General features: G+C 47.9%; 1 protein-coding gene across 1 annotated transcript in view; it reads right to left on the reverse strand.

Moving 5' to 3' along the window:
• The window catches only part of INSC (INSC, spindle orientation adaptor protein), a gene marked incomplete at its 3' end in the record, with an annotated part of 82,394 nt that overhangs the window by 30,060 nt on the left and 30,942 nt on the right, over positions 1 to 21,392 (reverse strand). Inside the window, exon 2 of the mRNA XM_023754585.1 lies at positions 18,881 to 18,981. Coding sequence (XP_023610353.1) covers positions 18,881 to 18,981 — 101 coding nt within the window. The remainder of the gene's footprint in view (positions 1 to 18,880; positions 18,982 to 21,392) is intronic.

The following is a 21,392-nucleotide window of genomic DNA, read 5'->3' on the forward strand; positions in this document are numbered from 1 at the left end:
TTTTATTGAAATAACATATGTAAATAACAGGGAGTACATCATAATATTGAGTTGCAGCTCAGTGAATTTTCATGAGGTCAACATACCCGTGTATCCAGGAGCCAGATAAAGAAACAGAATAATACCAGCATCCCAGAAGTCTCCCTGTACCACCAACTGGTCACTCCCCAACCAAGACAACCAGTATCCTGACTTCTGACAGGATACCTTAGTCTTTTGAGTAAGTTTCTTAACTTCTCTGAGCCTCAATCAATGTATCCATCTATAAAACAGAGTAATTAAACTTTCCACACCAGGTTGACGAAGAATTAAATGGCGAATGTGAAGGGCTTAGAACAGTGCCTGGCACAAAGGAAATGCTCAAAAATCTTAGTTCTTTTTGCTGGCCTTTCCCCTATGTAACACGTTAGCACCTATGATAATAGCTATAATAGGGCTAGCATTCATTTAGCACACTCCACATGGTGAGCACTGTGCTAAGTGCTTCACATGGATTATTTTATTTACTTCTCAGGACAACTTTCTGAGCTAGGTCCCATTGTTATCCCCATTTTTACAGATGAGGAAGCTGAGATGCAGAGAAGTGAAATCTCCAGGTAGAAAATAGTAGCCCTGAGATTGGAACCCTGGTCTCTCTGACTTGAGTCTGCTCTTCACCTCTATGCTTTGCTGCTTCTCACTCTGCCCACCCCTCAAAAAAAGAAAAATAGAGGGGCAGAGAGCAAGATGAGCCCGCCTTAACACAGGAGACAGGAAGGACCATTTCCAAGCAAGCACTTCGGGGCAGCTTATGAGCAATAGGAAGACGAAGGGACGCTGTGAGCCCCTGACTCTGTCTAAAATGCCACATGGCCCTAGCTGGTTTGCTCAGTGGTTAGATCATTGGCCCGTGGACTGAAGGGTCTCAGGTTCAATTCTGGTCAAGGGCACATATGTCAGTTGCAGGCTCAATCCCTGGCTCCAGTCAGGGCACATGTGGGAGAAACATCTCACATTGATGTTTCTGTCTCTGTCACTCTCCCTCCCTTCCACTCTCTCTCAAAAAAATAAATGGAAAAAATATCCTTGGGTGAGGATTAACAAAACAAAACAAAAAAATGGCAGGCAGACCAGGATCCGGGCTCCAGAAATGTAATTACTGCTTTCAGGCCACACCCACTCCTGGCTGTCCAGTGGCAGGAGCCACTTCCAGGGTGACAGCCTCAGAAATGAGGACGGATGCTGGGCGCCTGTGGGGAAAGAGGAATCTGGTTTTCTTTAAGAATGAGCTTAAAATAACTTCTCTTTAGAGATCATTTAAACAGATACCTCTCCTCCCCAAGTAGGAACCAAACAGAGAAGACTAATCCGAGCCAGTAAGTAAAGCCATGGATCCCTGCCTCCTCTCAATCCTACTCAGTGGCCAGTCCCCAGCTCCTGCCAATGAGGCACATCCCACTCAGGTCCAAGGCCAACTCTGCCCAAGACACGGGAGGGCATTAGGGACTTTGGCCCTCCCGCAGGTGGAGGGCAAAATAGATTGGCCATTCAAGGCATCCCATCCCGCCTGACTTCTCCCAGCATGTTTTGCACCCAAACTGCCCAAGTTACATCTAAACCATTAAGATAATAATATAGTCGTGTTTAGCTTTAAAAAAAAAAATGGAGAATAGTATGAAAAGCAGTTCTGAAATCACAGGAAAAGGGAAAGTAGACAAAAGCCACCAATAATAATAGCAAAGTTTTATTGGACTCTCACAGCGCCCCCAAGGCTGTGCACTCATCATGCATTATTTTATTCTCACAGTAACCTGATTAAGTGCACACTGTTACTGTCTCCATTTTACAGATGAAAAGGTGGAGGTACAGGAGACTTACGTGACTGAAGAGAGCCAGAACTCCATGCAAACAGCCTGGTTCCAAAGACTGTGCACCTACTGACCACACCACTGAGTTTCTGCACCGGGCTCGCTCCTCCAGCAGACTTGGAGATAGCCTCAATGACAAGCACTGTCTGCTTTATCTCAGCATCACCGGCACTCAGCGTGAGTCTGACACATAGTAGGCAGCAATAAATATTTAATCGAATCAAGTAAACCAAAGGCTGCCTGGGAAACCTCAAACATCGCTGTGAGCCTTGCTACAGCAGCTGCAAGTGTTTTCTGAACTTGCAGAGTGTTACTCAAGATGAGCATGACTGCCCTGGCCTGGCACATAGGAACCCCCTGAACTCACTCCCTCCTCTGTTCTGGAAAAAGATTTCAGGATTTTCAGATTCTGTCTTTGGCTGGGATCTCAGGCAAAATATAGGTGAGTTCCCCGCACTGTGGTGAAAGTGTGAGAGATGGGCAAGTAACTAGATCCACAAAAGACAATAATAAAATTTTTGTTTAAATAGAAATATTTGAAGCAGGTATCAGATGCCTTTTATACAAGTAATTTTGTAAACATTCCTATACTCCACTAAAGCAATGCTGTGGCCGGGCAGAGCTTGCACCCTCAGCAACCATTATCCCAACTCTCAGAACTCAGAGATGAACAGTTTTCCGGTGAGGTGTGGTGTATTTCCTCACGCCCCGGGGAAGCGGCTGAAGGGAGATCTGAGCTCTTCGGGGAAGTGTCTGTCCCCACACGATACAGTAACAGACATACGATACCCTCAACCAGTTCAACCAGGTTTAAAACATTAAGCAGTGTCTCTCAGTCAATCCCTGATGCACCTGATTTCACGAAGCACGTTTGATGCTAACCGTGAGCCAGGCCTTGTGCTGGTGATCATTGCCTGCCCTCGGAAAGCTCATGGGGTCCCAGAGAAAAGATGTAACCCAACCTCACTCTCATCCCAAAACAACAGCCAGAAGTCTCAAGTATTTCCAGGAGTCCCCAGAGTTCATCTCATGTATACCCACCCCTCTCCCCCACCCAAAAAAAGACCAGTTCAGGCAGCCACAGGTGGCATTGGACAACTGTCATCCTTTCTTCCTTCAGCACCTCACACTGGGTATTGCTCTAGCTGCCAGGTCCTGCCAGGCCTGCCCGGCATAACCACCTTGCCTTCTGGGCTGTGCCATGCTGTCTGGACTCCACTAGACATCTCTGGCTGTCACAGTCACCATTTCACTTGCAGACACATTTGCTTAGAATAACCATCCCTGACAGGCAGTATTACGTGTGTTCATGATTATTGAAACTGATTAAATCAAAGAAGCTGCCTCTGTCTTCTCCCTTCCTCTCTGAAATCAATAAAAATATTTTTTAAAAAAAAGAAGCCCAGTTGGTGTGGCTCAGTGGTTGAGCATCAACCCATGAACCACAAGGTCAAAGTTTGATTCCCAGTCAGGACACATGCCCGGGTTGCAGGTTCGATCCCCAGTGTGGGACGTGCAGGAGGCAGCTGATCAATGATTCTCTCTCATCATTGATGTTTCCATCTCTCTTTCCTCCCTTCCTCTCTGAAATCAATAAAATTATATTTTAAAAGGAAGAAAGCTATATCCTCAGAGCTTAGTTACTTAAAAGTCAGAAAAATAAGAAAAAATTCTAGAAAGATGGCAGTGATGGCAGCATAGATATTTAATCTCTCCAAATCCCCACATAAGCACTGACAGAGCCATTAGATAACACTATCCAAACCCCGTGGAAATACTTTACAACAAAACTAGATGGTCAAATAGCCCCACAAACCTTGAAACACAGGCAGGTGGGGACAAGCTCCCTCCAGCCTCAAGGCCTGCCTGGTGTCACCTGCAGGAGAGGACGAAAAGGGAAGCAAGAAGGTGGCATCTGATGCATATCAGAAAGGACAACCCCAAAGCAACCACCAGGTATTGCCGGGAAGCACCATAGGACAACGTGAGAACAGTAACTGAAACTCAGAGGAGGGCTGCCTCTCCGATGTCAGGTGAAAGCCAGACATCCTCTCAAAGCCGATCCAACTCTACAACCAAGGACCACACGGGGAAGAAACTTGTGGGGTAGCATGGCAAGTGAGCAGGACGGGGACGGGAGACCAAGGATGCTCAGGTCCTGGGCGCGAGGGGCGGAAGCAGCGCCGGAACTCTCAGAAGGCAAGCCCCATATTTTTGAAGCCTACGCAAAAGCAAAAGATGATGAAGCTCTGTGTGTGTAGAGTGGCTTTCCTGGACCCTGCCTCCCTCTGAATGCTGGCGGTGATTGCAGTGACGCTGGAGAATAATCATGCCAGAATAATTAAAAAGATAAAATCAGCAGGACCCAGATACTGACGCATATGGATAATGAATAACTGGAAATAAAGATGTGACACGGGTTTTTTTTTTTACTTGAGTTGCTGAGTGAATTAGAAGAAACGAGTTTGGAAAACAGGAAGATGAGTTCGATTTGAGTCCCACAGGTTAAGTCTAATGGGACTACTGTCTCCTCTTTTGAGGATGGCCAGTCCCTCTCACGGACTGGACCTCCCCCAAAAAAACTGCATTCCCAAAACTTCCAAGGCACTCCCAGCACCCATGCAGAATGTGCAGCCTTCATGCTTTCACAATTCCCACCCTGAATAATCACTCGGTAAATACTTCCTTAGTGCCTACTATGTGCCAAAACCTGTTCTAGCTGCTTGGGATACATGATAAACAAACAAGTACAAAAACCCCTGCCCCTGTGAAGGGTACATTACAGCAAGGGAAAACAGACTCTAATGAATTTAAAAGTATATCGTATGTTACAAGCCAATAACTTCTATTAGAAAGTAGAGTCAGGACCCAGCTGGTATGGCTCAGTGGTTGAGCATCCATCTGTGAACCAGGAAGTCACGGTTCAATTCTCGATCAGGCCACATGCCTGAGTTGCAGGCTGGATCCCCAGTGTGGGGTATGCAGGAGGCAGCCGATCAATGATTCCCTCTCATCATTGATGTTTCTATCTTTCGCTCCCTCTCCTTTCCTCTCTGAAATCAATAAAAATATATTTTTAAAAACGTAGAGTCAGAACTTATATGCATATATGCATAACCTATGGACACAAACAATAGTGAAGGCCTGGGGAGAGGGTAGGAGTGAGGTGGAGGGTGTCAATGGGAGCAAAAAGGGGACAGCTGTAATACTTTCAATAATAAAGATCCTTTTTTTAAAAAGTAGAGTCCGAATAAGTGGGGAATAGATTGTCCATGTGGGAGGCAGGGAGGTAATAGCCACTTTAAATAAGTGGTCAGGGCGGGGCCTTTGGGAACGTAAGACTTGAGCAAACACGTCAAAGAGGTTAGAGAATCCACTAAGCTGAAATATGGGCACGGGCATCCAGGCAGAGGGAACAGGCAGAGGCCCTCGGTGGGAGTGCGCCTGGTTCGTTCGAGGAAACAGTATGGAGATAAGTGACTAGAGTGCCGAGAGCAAGGGAAAGATGAGAAGACGTGCCCTCGGAGAAGGGACTCTGGCTGGGCCACGCAGGAAGCCGCTGCAAGCACGCTGGGTTCCACACTCAACACACAGGAGAACTCTTTCCGAGTCATCTGATGTCACCAGACGGCAGCTGGGCCCACATGACATCTCTCTTCAACCCAACCTGGAAGGCTCTCTGACGAAGGGCTTTATGGAAACAACACAGATCATTTTAGAACGCCTTAACCTCTGATGCAGTGAAGTATAAACTGTTTACTAAACAGTTACCTTGAGCATAATTATTTATGCAACGAGCTATGAATAATTTACAGTGTGGTTAGGGCATTAAGCTCAGCCCCTCCTCACTAAGGCACTGAAGCCCCAGCCAGTTGTGACTAAAGGAAATGCCGCTTCTCTGGGTTTGTTCAAATCGTCCAGGGCTGTCATTACCCTGCTTCTGATCCACCTCTGAACCCCACGCTGAGCTGCCTCGGCACAGGCCTCTGCGCAGCGGGGCTTCCGTGCAAGGAGCAGACCGCTCTCCAGGCCTAACTCCGAGTTCGCACTTTCAGTGCAGAGCCTCCCCAGGGTCTGGTGTTGGACAGCTCACAGCAGTCCTGCTCCCAACCGGCAGCTGATCCATCTGTGCAGCGCGGGAGCCAGAGAACCAGGAAGGAGGCTTTCTCTCCTTCAACAGATTCTGCAAAAAGCCTCCTGCATCCACCTGTTACCCTGGGGTTGGCCTCCTTCCCTCTGGGATCCCGTGTTCTCCACCATCTCCTGCACTGACCCTCCGCTCCAAGCTGTCGCACTGGCATTTCCTGATTTTTCCCCAGAAATCCCCAATCTAACACCGTAGTGGGTTGATCCCACATTTCAGATATCCCCAGGAATTCTGGGTAAGGGGCAGCGGGGCCCGCCGTACACCGTACACCAGGAGTAATTTGTGAAGGGGCATGAATAATGGCGCTTTGTCCCACCCATTTCTCCAGGTTGTGGCCTTCCATCAATCTACAGAAGGGTTTGAAGGGTAAGGAAGAGGCTCGACCACTCTAAAAACCCATTCAAAACAAATCTAGCTCACTTCCAAGCTTGCCATAAAGAAAATGTTATTGAGTACTTTTCTGTATGCCGGGCACATATCAAGTGCTTGCATATACAATATCTACTTTGTATGCACAGCAAGACTTTTTATTCTCCTCATTTTACAGAGGAGGAAAAGACAGAGGCTCAGAGAGGTGCCTACGGCTAATCAATGGCAGAGCCCAGACTTCAATCCAGGTCTGCCTGGCTCCAAAGCCCTGGCCGCCTCCGCAGTCTGTCCGGCTCCCCGAGACAGCGGGCTGCTATTTGTTTCAGAAAGTTAAGAAACATGAAGTTAGTTCCAGGTAACTTTCCAGTCCCATGAGCCAGTGTGTGCATTTGACAACCGCCTCCTCTCGATGACTCAGAGCTCATCATCTCACGCTGTCGAACACTGGCATTTCAGATGCCCTCAGAGAGCGCGGGGGTGCTGTGAACATTTCCTGGCCTCTATTAGCTCAGAAGCAACTCATTTTCAACATCTAAAAAGGATACACTTGTGCATTGCCAATGTACATGTGAGCGTCAGCATGACAGTGCTAGCAGCAAGGACACCTGAGGAGAAAGCAGCATCTGGGTCCCTCTCCCACTTCTACCCCTTGCTAACTGTGTTCTACAGGATACTTGCCCTCTCTGAGCCGCAGTCCCTGACCTGCCTTCTCCCCCATTTCCAATCACTGTGCCAGCCACCATTTCAGTCCCTCTGCTGTGACTTCCAGCATCCAGACTTTGCACATACGGACCCCTCTCTCTCCCTCTCCTCTTCACCTTGCTGATGCCTGTGCATCCTCAAAATCCCAGCCTAAATGTCTCCTCTGAAGGAGGTTTCTCTGGCTCCTAGATGAACTTATGTCCCATGTTCCACACGTGTCTGCAATACCCAGTCTTTCCCCCATCAAGACACCAGTTTCAAGTGTTTAACTCCTTGATTAATATCTGCTGTGTCCACTAGACCTGTGGTCGGCAAACCGCGGCTTGCGAGCCACATGCAGTTCTTGGCCCCTTGAGTGTGGCTCTTCCACAAAATACCACGTGCGGGCGAGCACATACAGTGCGATTGAAACTTCGTGGCCCATGCGCAGAAGGCGGTATTTTGTGGAAGAGCCACACTCAAGGGGCCAAAGAGCCGCATGTGGCTCGCGAGCCGCAGTTTGCCAAGCCGCAGTTTGCCAACCACTGCACTAGACTACAAGTAGAGGAGGGCTTGTATCTGCCATGTCCTCCCTACATGCCACCTCTAGCACTGTAGATGCTCAGTGTCTATTTATAAAACTGAATTAAGGCCCTGGCCGGTTTTGCTCAGTGGATGGAGCGTCGGCCTGCGGACTGAAGGGTCCCAGGTTCGATTCCAGGCAAGGGCATGTACATTGGTTGCAGGCACATTCCCAGTAGGGGGTGTGCAAGAGGCATCTGATCCATGTTTCTCTCTCACTGATGTTTCTAACTCTCTATCCCTCTTCCTTCCTCTCTGTAAAAAAATCAATAAAATATATATTTTTTTAAAAACTGAATTAAGTATCAAATGGGAAGGACAAGAATCTATACAGTTGTACTGTCTGTCTCATTGGGTTGTGTGAGGGTCAAGGAAAAAAAAATCCATAATCATTACTGCTAACATTTACTGAGGCTGGGCCCTGTGCCAGCTACCATGTGGTCGGCTTCACATGGATTATCTCGTTTAGCTTTCACAGCGACCCTGTGAGGAGGGGCCTCGTATTATCTCACTTTTGCAGATGAGGAAACTGAAGCTTGGAGATCACCCAGCTTGTGAGTGGCAACGTTTGGCTCTGAACCCAGCCCATCAGACTCTGGACCCCATGTCCTTAATGTTACTCCAAGTGCTTTATAAAAGGCTGTGCTCTATCCACATGGCATGTTAGTACCGCCAGGTGAGATTATAACTGCATTCTCACAGGCACTAAGTCAGCCTCAGCTGCCCTCAACCTTCATGGCTAAACATGGGGCCTGATGTGTAAACTACAAGGGTTTGGCTTTGTCTTTCCCTTTCTGTTCTCCTCCTTACTTGAAGGAGAATTCTTTTCACTTGCTGAAGTGAAACATTTAGGAGAATTCACAGATCTAATGTGCGAGTTGCCATCCTGATACCTCCCTGTGGTTCTGGAAAATGCAGGTGAGAATACAGAAGCCACCACCAGAGGGTGGCCAAGAGCCAGTCTGCCCAGTCTGCAGGGCTGCAGAGACTCCTCAGCCTCCAGGCCCCACCACTTGGACCCCTCTCCTCCACCACACACTCGCTCTACCCCCAAGCCTCAGGCCCTGACCAAGGGTTCTCTACCCCCAGTTGTGGGAAGACTCCTTCATGCTGGGCTGCACTGGCTGGGCTGCCCTCCAGAAGGACCCCCCAACCCAGGGAGAAAGACTATTATTACCCCCATTTACAGACCCGGAGACTTCTTACTCACATGAAAAGAATTCTCCTTCAAGTAAGGAGGAGAACAGAAAGGGAAAGACAAAGCCAAACCTTTTAGTTTACACATCAGGCCCCATGTTTAGCCACATAGTGAGTAAGTGGTGGGGCCATCACTTAAACTCAGTCTCTATAGTCCTATGTCTCTGCTCATATCAACTGAACACCGCACAGCCATCGGCCATCGCAACGCTGTGAGCAGGAGCCCAGGATCCCAGCAGACGGAGCCTGACTTCGCCTGGGAATGTGTACACAAAGGAAATGACATTTGCCCGGTTCTTAGAGGAGGGGAGTTGGCCAGGATGACAAGGACAAAACGATTTCCACATAAATGTGAAAAGGCCTTGAGGTATAAAAATAGCAATACCACAAGAAGTCTCGTTGGACTCAAGCGAGCATCGGGGGCCCGTGAGGGAGGGGCCAGGAAGGGGCCTAACGGGAAAAACAGGGACTCGTGGATCAAAGACCTTGACATGATTCGGAATTTGAATATAATCCTGAAGGCAGTCTGGAGCCCCTGAAAACCTCTTAGAGCAGGGCAGTGACATAGCTATGCACAGAGTTAGTAGAAATTGATCCGAGCAGGGTTTGATACTAGATAGGAGGATGGCCTGCTGGGAGATGACGGTTATAAAACAAGGAGACGACAGAAGCCAGAACAAGGGGCAGTGACGTGGGATAGGAAACTCAGGTGACCTGGGAGGGACATGAGAAAACGTGAGGGTGAGCAGAGGAAAAGAGCAAGGCTGGCCCTTGGGTTTCTAGTCTGGGTGAAGACACTGCCCTGGCCGAGACAGGACACCCACCCTGGGAGGAGCTGGGGCTTCATTTTGCTTGGTTTCAGGGTGAGGCACTATGACAAGTGGGATATGCGAGGTCACAGCAGAAGGGGCCAGGCCCTGCAGAGAGGTCCATCAAAGAGGCCCCAAACTTTCCCAGAGAGGGAGGGGACCGGGCCTGGTGAGCCCCGCATGGCCCCACCGCTCGCCAGTCCACTCCCAGACTCAGCCACCATGCCGCCACATAATGAGCTGCTCTTCTCCATCTGAGAGTCTAGGGACTGCGGCTCATTAAGGTTTGGCCTGTGTTAGCGTTGAGTATTCCGTAATTGCATAGCTTGCCTGACTCTGTCATTAGCTTTCTGCTCCTCCGGGTTCCACCTCTTCTATTGGATTTGTTGATTAACCCTAATACTATATAAAGTCTGCTCAAACTGGGCAGCTCCTGCTCTGCAGTGGGGGCTGCTTGCTGTCCCTGCACCTCACAACTCCCAGTGGTTCAATTGTCTTAAGCAATGAACTGCAAGGTGCCATCTCACTGTGCATGAAATCTTTCCTTGGCGAGTACAGGCGACTGCTCTGATTACTCACACAGAGGAAGGAAACTGAAAATTGAGGTCAAAGCAGATGGACTGGCAATGAATCACATTCCCTTCGTGGAGCCGTAGGGTCTCCAGCCAAAGAGCTGGAGGGGCCAGGGGCCGGGACCGGGGTTGGATTTCCTCTGTCTCCACAGTGAACTAGAATCTGAGCCTGATGCTATAAACATTGCCCCCACGCCTGCGAGCGGGGAGGGCATCCCAGAAGTGAGTGGGGCTCACAGGAGCCCTGCCCTGTCCTCAGCAGAACCCCCAAGAGAAGCAGATGCCTACTTCCCGAGTAACCCCACTCCTTGCTCTGTGTGGCAGCTTTCCTGGAACATCTGGAAGGAGGTGACCAAGCCTCAAAACCTGGGCTTTCTGGAGTCTGGCAGATTCTCAACACAAAGCCAGATGTAACCACAATCATCTCCACATACCAGGCTACTGGTCGGATGCATTTTTTTAAGCTGGATTTATTCAGGGTGGAGTTGGTGTAAGAGAAGGGAACGGCCTAGTAACAGACCAAGAAATTGCAGTGTGCAACAATGGGCTCCCTAAAATATTTCTAAAGTCAGAGGGAATTAACTACCCACACAGCAAGAAGAGAGGATTATCAATAATAGAGTGCCTCTGTGTATCAAGCACTCTCTCCTTTAGCCCTTAGAGCTGTTACATGGTTGGAGATTACCAACCCATTTTACAGATTTAGAAACTGAGGCTTAGAGGCAGTATACAAGTTGTCCAAACTCACTGACAATAGTGATAATAAAGCTAAAGTTATTGAATGCTTATTACATTCTAGGCACTGTGTTAGGGCTTGATTCAATCTTAATTATTCACTTAACCTTCAAAACAATTCCACGGGCCTTGCATAACTGAGATTTAGTAGGTTAAATGACTTGACCAAGGTCATTCAGTGGATAAGTAGAAATAACCTAGAACAGCGGTTCTCAACCTGTGGGTCGCAACCCCTTTGGCGGTCGAACGACCCTTTCACAGGGGTCGCCTAAGACCATCCTGCATATCAGATATTTACATTATGATTCATAACAGTAGCAACATTACAGTTATGAAGTAGCAATGAAAATAATTTTATGGTTGGGTCACAACATGAGGAACTGTATTTAAAGGGCCAGAAGGTTGAGAACCACTGGCCTAGGAGGTCTAAGACCAGAGCTTGCTCTTGACTATCATACTAGGCTCTCTGATTTCTTTAGCAATTTAGGGGCTACTCTCACCCTCAAATCCACAGCCAGGGCTCTTTCTACTATGCAAGACTACTCTATGTGACATACCAATGCCCTTTTAAAGCTTGTGATTATTTAGACCAGCGGTCACCAACCTTTCGGACCTCACGGGACACCAGTGGTCTAAGGACCACCGGTTGGCAACCGCTGATTTAGACTACGGTATGTCTAGTCATTTTTCAAACCCTTGCCTCATTTCTTTCTGGGAGAGAATTGGTTATACATTGTTTCAAATCAAGACAAAAGTTGTCAGATGCCTGTGGCCCCATCGTCACAGACATCTGACAAGTTTGCACCGGAAGTGCTGCCAGAGCAGGGAGCCAGAAAGGCCATGCATACAAGGTGGGAAGTAACCCTTTAAGGACTCCAGCTGCAAAGAGTTCTCCCCACCCCCTCACTGGCCTTGCTCTGCCTCTGCTTCTGCCCTTAGATTGCCACCTTCATTCATCAAAGCCCATCACTGGGGGAAGGTAATAGTGCCTCATCCTTCAGATGCCAAAGGGAACACTATTTCCCAGTTCAACAGATCCATACTTTGCCCCTCCCACACCCCCGCCAGCTGCTGATACCAGTTCCTCACCCCCAGCTAATCCTGCTGGCCTGGCATCCAGTGTTCCCCAGATGTTGGAGGTCAATAGTTTGTGGAAAGCTATGCCTACACTCTTGTTGGTTCATTTTAGTCTTCTTTCACTTAAAATGGGCTTCAATTGTTCCTTCAAAGTCTAGAATTGTTAAAGAAATCAGAGAGCCTAGTATGATAGTCAAGAGCAAGCTCCGGTCTTAGACCTCCTAGGTTCTTATTTCTACTTATCCACTGAATGACCTTGGTCAAGTCATTTAACCTACTAAATCTCAGTTATGCAAGGCTCGTGGAATTGTTTTGAAGGTTAAGTGAATAATTAAGATTGAATCAAGGCCTTAACACTGCCTTACTCTAGTCCAACTACTGTGTGAAGAGGTGGATTCTCTGTAAGTGAACACTCTACTATGCTGAGGACACTTTGTAATGGCCCCCAACCCTGACTAGGCACCCCAATGTGTCAGGTACTGGGCTACATTGCTGGGATTACAGAGGGAAGATGAAGAAAACATGTTCTCCAAGAAGGCAGGACCTTCTATTGCAAATGACGTGTTCCCTCCACCAAGCACCGCACCTGGTGCACCATAGGCACTGGATAAATATTTACTGAGTGAATAAATGAATGACTGCAAATAAGCAATTAGGGCTCGCTGTCCTTCACGTGGCATTTGGAGGGAAGCATAGAGAATTTTGGAAGCACCGAGAAGGGAGGCTTAGCCCAAGCTAGACTCTCTGAGAAAGCTCCCCAGGCCAGCACCGAAGGATGCCTCAAGTTCACCAGCGGGAGAAGCAGAGGGTTCCCACAGAAGAAACAAACAGCATGTGCAAATGAGTGATGGCATCAGACCACACTCTGAGAAAATGGCAAGTTGCTAAGTATAGTCAGAGGGGTGAAGATGAAGTCAAAAGCAGGGACTTCAAATCACGAAGCATGTGGGAGTGCTGGGATTTATAGATTTATCTGTATTGTATGCCATCAAAGCAGGGCAACCTATTCCTCCCCACAGAACACTTCTCCTGAATATACCAAAAGCTTCCATAAAACCTGAACTGGACACAGCCTCAGAATCCGGAAGGGACTCCCAAGCAGGGAGGTCTTACAACTTCCATGCCAGCTACAAGGCAAACACTAGGCCTCTGTGCATGGCATAGGAAGGAATAGAAGACCTTGTTTTGGTCAATGGGATTGCTTTCCCAGCCCTGAGGCACTGAAGTAGGATTTTTTTTTTCCAGAAAAGGGAACAGACTATCCAAAACTCACTCACAGGCTTCTAGAACAGTAAAGGCTGGAAGGGTCCCTGGGAAAACTTGTCTCCTCCTCATCCTCACACAAAGAAACGAAAGCTCAGGGGGCGGGGAATTTGCCTGATGACACACAGCAGGTAAATAAAAAGCAGGGCCAGAAAAAAGGAAGGAAGGAGGGAGGGAGGGAGGGAGGGAGCCTTTGCCTCTTAGTCTCTGCTCCTCACTGCATTCTGTTCTTCAGCAACAGACTGCATAATAAAGCTGCACACTTTTTTCCAGTGAATTTAAAACTAAAGACTGAAAATATTTCTGAATCACTATTCTTTAGAAGAAGAAAAAAACATGTCTCTCCAGCTCTCTGACTCCATCAAGCAATTAAACCTTTGGCTTTCACTCAGAAAGAGTATTTAAATTAATGAAGATAAAACGCTAGCTTACTCTTCCCCTCTAAGCAGCAGAATGAGAACAGCTTGCTGGAAGTAGGGATATTTTGGAGAAAGAAACAAAATCCAACCTAATTCTCACAGTCACCTGAGACCCCTCAGCCATGTGTCCTTCATTCATCAAACATTTATTAAACACTTATTCATTCAGCCACTTACTGAGCTCCCACTGTGTGCATTCTAATGCTCACAGGAGCACAAACATGAATCAGAAATGAGTTCAGCCCTCAGGACATTCATCACTGGGTAGGAAAGATGATATTTACATAAATCATTATTGTACTACCCAGGGCCTGGCCTACAGTTCTCAGCCCAAAGTAAATCTCATTCGAATGAATGAGTGAACGAATGAAATGATGCCTGTTACAGGTCATTGCTAGTGAGAATTACACCGGGGCTTGGACACAGAGCTTCTAGGGAGACTGGGTGGGAGAATGAGCTTAAGAAACAGCCCGGCGAAGGCAGGACTGCGCTATGGGCAGGAGGAAGCCTGAAGAGCATTGTGGCAGCTCTATCCCCTTCTCTGGGCCTCAGTTTCCCCATCTTATCCTGAAGGGATGACACAGAGGAGCTCTGAGGCATGTCCAGCAACAATGTTCCGTGCTTCTATGATCCCAGCTCCCAGCCCGGTATGGGAATTTAAATCTAACCTCTCTTCTTAAAAATAACCGTTGAATCACTGTCCCTCTGCCTTCACCAGGTCACGCCCTCTGTTCCTGTGGATTTCTCTTGGGAGATGTTGAGAAGGGAGGGAATTTGATTCTAACTTTGATTGGCCTTCCTGTTGGTTTAAACAACAGAAAAATATCCAATTATCCCATTGACAATTACAGTCTGCACATTTCACCGCAGGCCCAGAACTCAGCCCAGCAGCAGAAAACCAGCCACAGACCAGGGGCACACACATGCAAGCCATTATCTAGTTGGAGACAGGCTGGCCTGCGACGGTCCCCGCTGGCTCAGGAAGCCGGAGGGCTCCTCGCCAGCAGGCCAGCGGTGACCCAGGAGGCTGCCGGCCACTAGCTGCAGTGGCACTCCCCCGTCCCGGCTCATCTCAGACAGTGAGAGGTCCCGTATGAAAGAACCAAGTCGTATACTTGCTACAGATCCAGGCCTCAACAGGTCAAGAGATAAATCAGTGCGTTCCATAAGGAAGGGACCATGCCCTATTTGGTTAACAATATACTAGTAAGCTACGCACAAGGCATATGATCTGCACTTAATACATTATTTATAGAAAAAAATTTAGTTGAAGGCTAATGAATAAACAAGTAGCTGAATAAATGAGTGAACAATTTCCTTGTGTAAGGCTCCCAGGAATACTGTGGAAAAGACAGACTGGATCGAGGATGGGTCCGTGCTCGGCTCAAGCTCCCTCTGGGAGCATGTATCAAGCTCTGCTCCTTCCCAGCTCCATCCTTGGCAAGTCACGTCACCATTTCCAGCCTCAGTTTCCTCATGGGGTGAATGTTGTATGTGCCGCTCAGGTTCCCCTTTAAGGAAGGCCTTGTTGCCTCTAGCTGCTGGGAGTATCATTAGCAAACAGCCTCCAGCTAGAGACATAGCAGCCACAGTCTCCTGCCCTCTTCGCTCCCACCCATACATCCTTGACTCTCCAGGGAGGTATTTGGACCTGAGCTGGCAAGGGTTCCCACTACTGAGGGATGCAGGGCGGGCTGGTTTCTGTCGCCGGGACAGCTGGTGACGTGTGGGCTGTGCACTGCCGAGCACCCTGCACCCTAGAGAGACCTTCCTTCTTGAACCCCAGTACTTATGCAAACTCTTAAAGTAACGATCACCGCCACCTGTGAGAGAAGATGAACGTGGTGCTGATCCGCTTTAGGGCCAGCCAAGGGCACACAGCTGGTAGGAAGCGAAGCTGGGATTTGAGCCCAAGTCCAATTCCGAGGCCTATAAGCTGTCACCACTGAGGCCCACATTAAAGTCTCCAAGAGCAGGGTTTTTTACTTTGGCTTCCTTATTTTATTGCTTTTAAATCTGAAAGTTTCCCAGGAGATTCAGATACAGTCAGAGTCACAAACCCTGTCACAGCCCCTCCTAACACCCATGTCAGTTCAGCACAGGATCCCAAGCCCTAGCCAGGGAGGCTATTGCTCCCTGCCCTCTGCTCTCACCCAGGAGCCTGCACCTAGAAAAGCCCCTTTGATGCTATTTACTCATCAGGGTCTCAAATACCAAAGGCCTGACCCATATGACTCACCCAGGCTGCTGGACGGCCCCACGCAACTTCGCAGCATTTGTTTATTTTGTATGTTGAGGTAAACATTGGCACCACAGAGCAAAATTGAGTTTCAGTGGAACGCAACAGAAAGAAGCCAATTATCTAACGTGAATTATTTATCTGGGCACAATAATCATGGTGTTGTTCCCCATGACAGAGGCCTCCGCAACTTGGAACAAGAGGAAAGAAGAGGTGGCTGCTATTGTCTGCCCCCAGTGCAGCCTCAGATTCGATGAATTAACCCCTCCCACATCCTGTAAATACACATGGGTTTTCTCTGTGAGTGTGGCCTATGCACCTGCCCCCAGAACACACGCGATTGATAGGCTGGTAGGCACAGGGATTGTATGCCCCCCCAGTATTCCCCCAATTCCAGGCTGTGACTATATTAAAGGAAATACCATCTTTGCAGCCCACCCTGTGAGGGCCAAGACATCCTAAACAAGCATTTTCTCAGGTTGCAATGCTTGTGGCCAGCCAGAACTCATGACATCATTTTAGTCCTGTCACAGTATTTGCTATATAATATCAATTAGAAGCCCTATCCTGCCTCCAAAAGGATACAGTATCCCCCACGTATCTGCCAGGATACATTCCAAGGCCCCCAGTGGGTGCCTGAAACCATGAATAATAGCACCAAACCTTAGGCATACTGTGTGTGTCTTTTTCCTATGCAATCCCTATGGTAAAGTTTAATTTATAATTTAGGCACAGTAAGAGATTAACAACAATAAATAATAATAAAATAGAACAATATACTATAATGAAAGTTATGTAAATGTGGTCTCTCAAAATATCTTATTGCCCTGTACTCACCCTTCCCTTGGTGATGTGAGATGATAAAATGCCTATGTGATGAGATGAAATGAGGTGAATGAATGATGGAGGCATTGACATGGCCTTAGGCTAATATGAACTTTCCAGTGATACATAACAAGAACTTTATGGCTTCTCTTTGGCAGGTTGAAATTGCCAGCATCACTACTCTTTCGCTTTAAAATAACTTTTAGCCGAAACCGGTTTGGCTCAGTGGATAGAGCGTCGGCCTGCGGACTGAAAGGTCCCAGGTTCGATTCCGGTCAAGGGCATGTACCTGGGTTGTGGGCACATCCCCAGTAGGAGATGTGCAGGAGGCAGCTGATCGATGTTTCTCTCTCATCGATGTTTCTAACTGTCTATCTCTCTCCTTTCCTCTCTGTAAAAAGTCAATAAAATATGTTTTAAAAAAAATAAATCACTACTCTTTTGCTTTAAAATAACTTTTAAAGTGACTATTAAAATAAGTTGCTGCAACACAAGCACCACAGGAGGCAATCTGATAACTGAGACAGCTTCTTAGTGACTAATAGGCAGGTAGCGTCTCCAGCCAGGACAAAGGGATGACTCATGTCCCAGGCGAGACGGAGGAAGACAGCACAAGATTTAATCATGATACTCGGAACATCACACAATTTAAAACTTATGAATTGTTTATTTCTGAAACTTTCCATTTAATATTTTCAGATCTCGGAAGACCCCGGGTAAAGGAAATCTAATTTCTAAATCATTTTTGTGTGATTTAATTTCCTTTTATCTGGGGGGGTTGGAAGTGGGAAAGGGATGTCAGTGGTTCCCAGAGGCTTGAAAGGGCGCCAGGAGCTGATCTACCTTGGCCGCACGTGCCCTACTCCGGGGACCTATTCCTCTTCTGAAGTCGTTGACATTGATGGAGCAGCTCCCATGTCAGGCAGGTGCTTTATGCAAATTATCCTAAACTCTCATAACAACCCGATGACGTAAGCATAAATATCTCCCTTTCAGAGATGAAGAAACTAAAGCCCAAGGTTACAGCTAATAAGTAACAGAACCAAGAATCGAGTTGAGACTCTCCCAACTCCTAACCGCTGTCCTAACCTGCCCTGTGAGGACAGCTTCCTCACCCCCGCACACGCTCTGATCTGACCATCCCGGGACCCATGGGGCTCTGTGGGAGTGTCCCAAAGTACTACTGTCAGAGCTGCTACCGCCCATCTGGCTCCACAGGTAGGGGCCTCCCACCTGGTTGGCACTGGAGCTGTAAGACTAAGAGTCTGCTTCATCCACATCGGTTCCGCTTTCTCCTGGCTTAAAACATTAGGCTGCTGAGTGTCTGCCTGCGGTTGCTTATTTTCTCAGCGAGGTCACTTGCTAAGAGAGGTCAGAGGAGGGATTTCTGGAAGAACTCCCCAAGATCACCCACATGAGGAGCCAGAGAGGACCTCTGAGGCACAGCAGGCACATACTAAACCATAGCTCCCCCTGTGTAGCTCTCTCTGTATGACGGACACTTATTTATATGAACTCACTTAATCCACACGCCAACCCTATGAAGTAGTACTATTATCTCCCCATTTGACACATGAGGGAACCGAGGTGCTGAGAAGGCACTTCTGGGGCCACGAGTCTCTCCTTTCCCCAACCTCATCATCTGGCTTTTACCTGTTCAGTGCAGTCCTCCCTTCCTCACCCCCCGACCCCCTGCTTCCCAACTCAGGGCAACTGCCATTTCCCAAGGACCAGCTCTGCGCTCACTTCTCTCCCTGGTGCTCTGCGGGGAAGAGAAGACACTTAAAGGTAGACTGACCCTTCAAAGAGGCTCAGAGAGGACCTTCACTAACCCCGAGGGCCCCAGTGACTCCAGCCTCCTGGCCTAGGAAGGATCAGGAACCTACTCTGGGGTCCCCTATCTTAGCGGCACACCCCACTGGATTCTTTGCTTCACTGTCTGCCTGGATCTTAGACTGCAGCTCCTTGGGAGATAGGATGTGCCTGACTCCTCCATGCCCCAGGGCCCAGTTCCATGCATATTTGCAGAGTGAACCTGGTATCCCCAACACCTTGTCCTAAAGCTTTTTTCCCAGGATGGTGCATGGAGAGGGCACCACCTACGGCCTAGGGACTTACCGCTGACCCGGGAGGGCGATGGAGTCCACCTGGCGGCCTCCAGGCAGCGCCATCATGTTGAACCCGATCTGCAGCAAAGCCTGCCCGCAGCGGTCGGGACCCTGGAAAGAGAAGGGAGGATGGGGTCAGTGAGGGCCCCGAGAGAGGAGACACAATCACTTTCTCTCCCAGATCCTGGCCGCAAGGAGTCAAGGCAGGTGTGGAGAAAAACCCCCCAGCCCTCCCCTTTGAACCAGTTTATGCTCCGCTGTCCTCACAAAAGTAATACAAGACTCTGACCTTGGTTCTACTAGTAAGTCCCTAGCCCACTGTGAACTTCCGCAATCTTTTATCCCATTGTCAAATATGTGCCTGATCCATTTTGCTTTGTACCCAATATTGGACCACAGGGACCAGCAAACATAACAGGAGGGAAACTTATACTTAAGTCTATGGTTTATCTGAAATTCACATTTAACTAGGCATCCTATATTATTTGCTAAATCTGGCGACTCTACATGCTAATTCCCTAACTACACCATCACAGCACTGGGGTATTTGCTTTGATTGTGCCTGGAAAATGTGACTTTGTAATGGGCATGGTGGTTGCTTCCCAAAATCCATTCCACTTCAGATGATGTAATTTCACCCAGACTGCCAGTAATTGGTTCGGAGTGCTTCTAGGAAAAACATGTTCTCCTAACTACAAGGTAAGACTGGATCTCTCCCACTGAACCTGAGCAAGGAAAGAATATCATTTCGTCGCTGCTAGAAACCATCTTGCGATCAGGAGAGGACCTAGCTGGAGAAGAAAGGTCCTTGATCCCTGAACCCCTGAATGATTGAGCCTGGAGCTGGGCCCACCTCTAGGCTTCCTGTTATGTAAGATAATGCAGTTGTTGTTTAAGTGAGGATCTGGGTTCTCTACAGACAAAAGCAGGCTAACTGATAAAGGGGAGCCGGGTCCCAGGGGCTCCAGTCCCCAGCTCTGAAGACCCACTTGGCTTGCCTGTGCTTCACAGGTTGGATGGAGACAATAGCGTCCTTCTTCCCCCATAAAACAAGCTGCCCACCTCTTTGTCTCCTCCTGCCTTGCCTGTCCCTTCCCCAGTCCTCCCTCTCTGCCAACTCCTTCTCCGAGCCAACAAAGAAGCCCTCCCTGTGGGAAGTGGAGATTCTATCGCTGTTGCCTGGGCAAAGTGATCAAAGAGAGGGAGGACTGTCCCCTGACATGCCCTGGTTTGAGCACAGCAGACTTCAAGACCTTCAGAGAAAACACAAGAATGAACTACTGGAAAGATAGAGCGGAGCCCAGAAAAATTAAAGTCTTACTCTGTGATTACAGTGACCCTTATGAGAAAAGAGCAGAGGAGGACTTTAATGAATAGTGATGTGGCTGGACACAAAGTACCCCTTATGATGCTTGGAATGCATGTGTCCATCGAAAAAGTATGGGGAGGCAGGGGCCCAGAATATACGAAGGCTTTGGTTAATTCCAGGGACTCACTGCCACTGTGGGCCCCCCTAGACTGTGAGCCCTTCAAGGACAAGAACCACTTGCAAGCACTCTATGTTGCCTGTTGAAAGAAGGAGTGGAATGGATTTTGAATACCTTTATGTTGAGCCCTAATTATTTATCTAGAACTGAGACTAATATCTATTTCACAGAACTCTATAACAGTGACATGAGATCAGTAATAGAGATGGGAGCGAAATAAATAGAAGCTGTTATTATTCTGGTGTCCTGAGAGTCTGCTGTGTGCTCAGCCCCGTGATCAGATAAAGGCGATGAGGAAAATGAGATGAAGTGCATGAAGCACCTCGCACAGGGACAATGTGCGTCACTGGTCTCGGCATTGTTATTTCTACCATTACCATCGTTATTGAGAAAATGTATTTTGGGAACCCAGTGAGTCACTCGCCTGAAAAGTATGACACGAAAGAAAAAGTTAGAAATAACAAAATTCCCTTTGTGATGTGTCTGACTAAAGAACCAGAAAGTAATACCAATTTCTCCGAAAGTTATGATGTGTTCAGAGTGCATGAACAAGCAGGCCTTATTTTATCGCCATCGTTGTCATGGAGAAGGAAAGGGGGACAGAGAAAAACCGTTGAAGAGGGAATTAAAGCTCAGAGCGGCTGAGGAGACAGAGACAATAAGGAAGTTTAAGGTCCTTTAAGGTGTGAACCAACCAGTCCGGGCCGGCGTGGCTCAGTGTTTGAGCGCTTACCTATGAAGTCACAGTTTGATGCCCAGGTTGCAGGCTCGATCCCCTGTAGAGGGCATGCAGGAGGCAGGCGATCAATGATTCTCTCTCATCATTAATGTTTCTAGCTCTCTCTCTCTCTCTCCCTCTCCCTTTTTCTCTGAAATCAATAAAAAATATTTTTAAATATAAAAATAAATAAGTATAAACCAGTCAGGATTCTGTGACTAGGTGAAGCACGCCCTAGAATATTGAAGGAACCTCTGGATCTGATCGAATCATATCTGAGGGACCCAGAGGGAGAGCTGTTAGGCACAGAAGCCTGG

This window comes from Myotis lucifugus, unplaced genomic scaffold (genome assembly GCF_000147115.1).
Source record: "Myotis lucifugus unplaced genomic scaffold, Myoluc2.0 scaffold_61, whole genome shotgun sequence".
Classification (NCBI taxonomy): Eukaryota; Metazoa; Chordata; class Mammalia; order Chiroptera; family Vespertilionidae; genus Myotis; species Myotis lucifugus.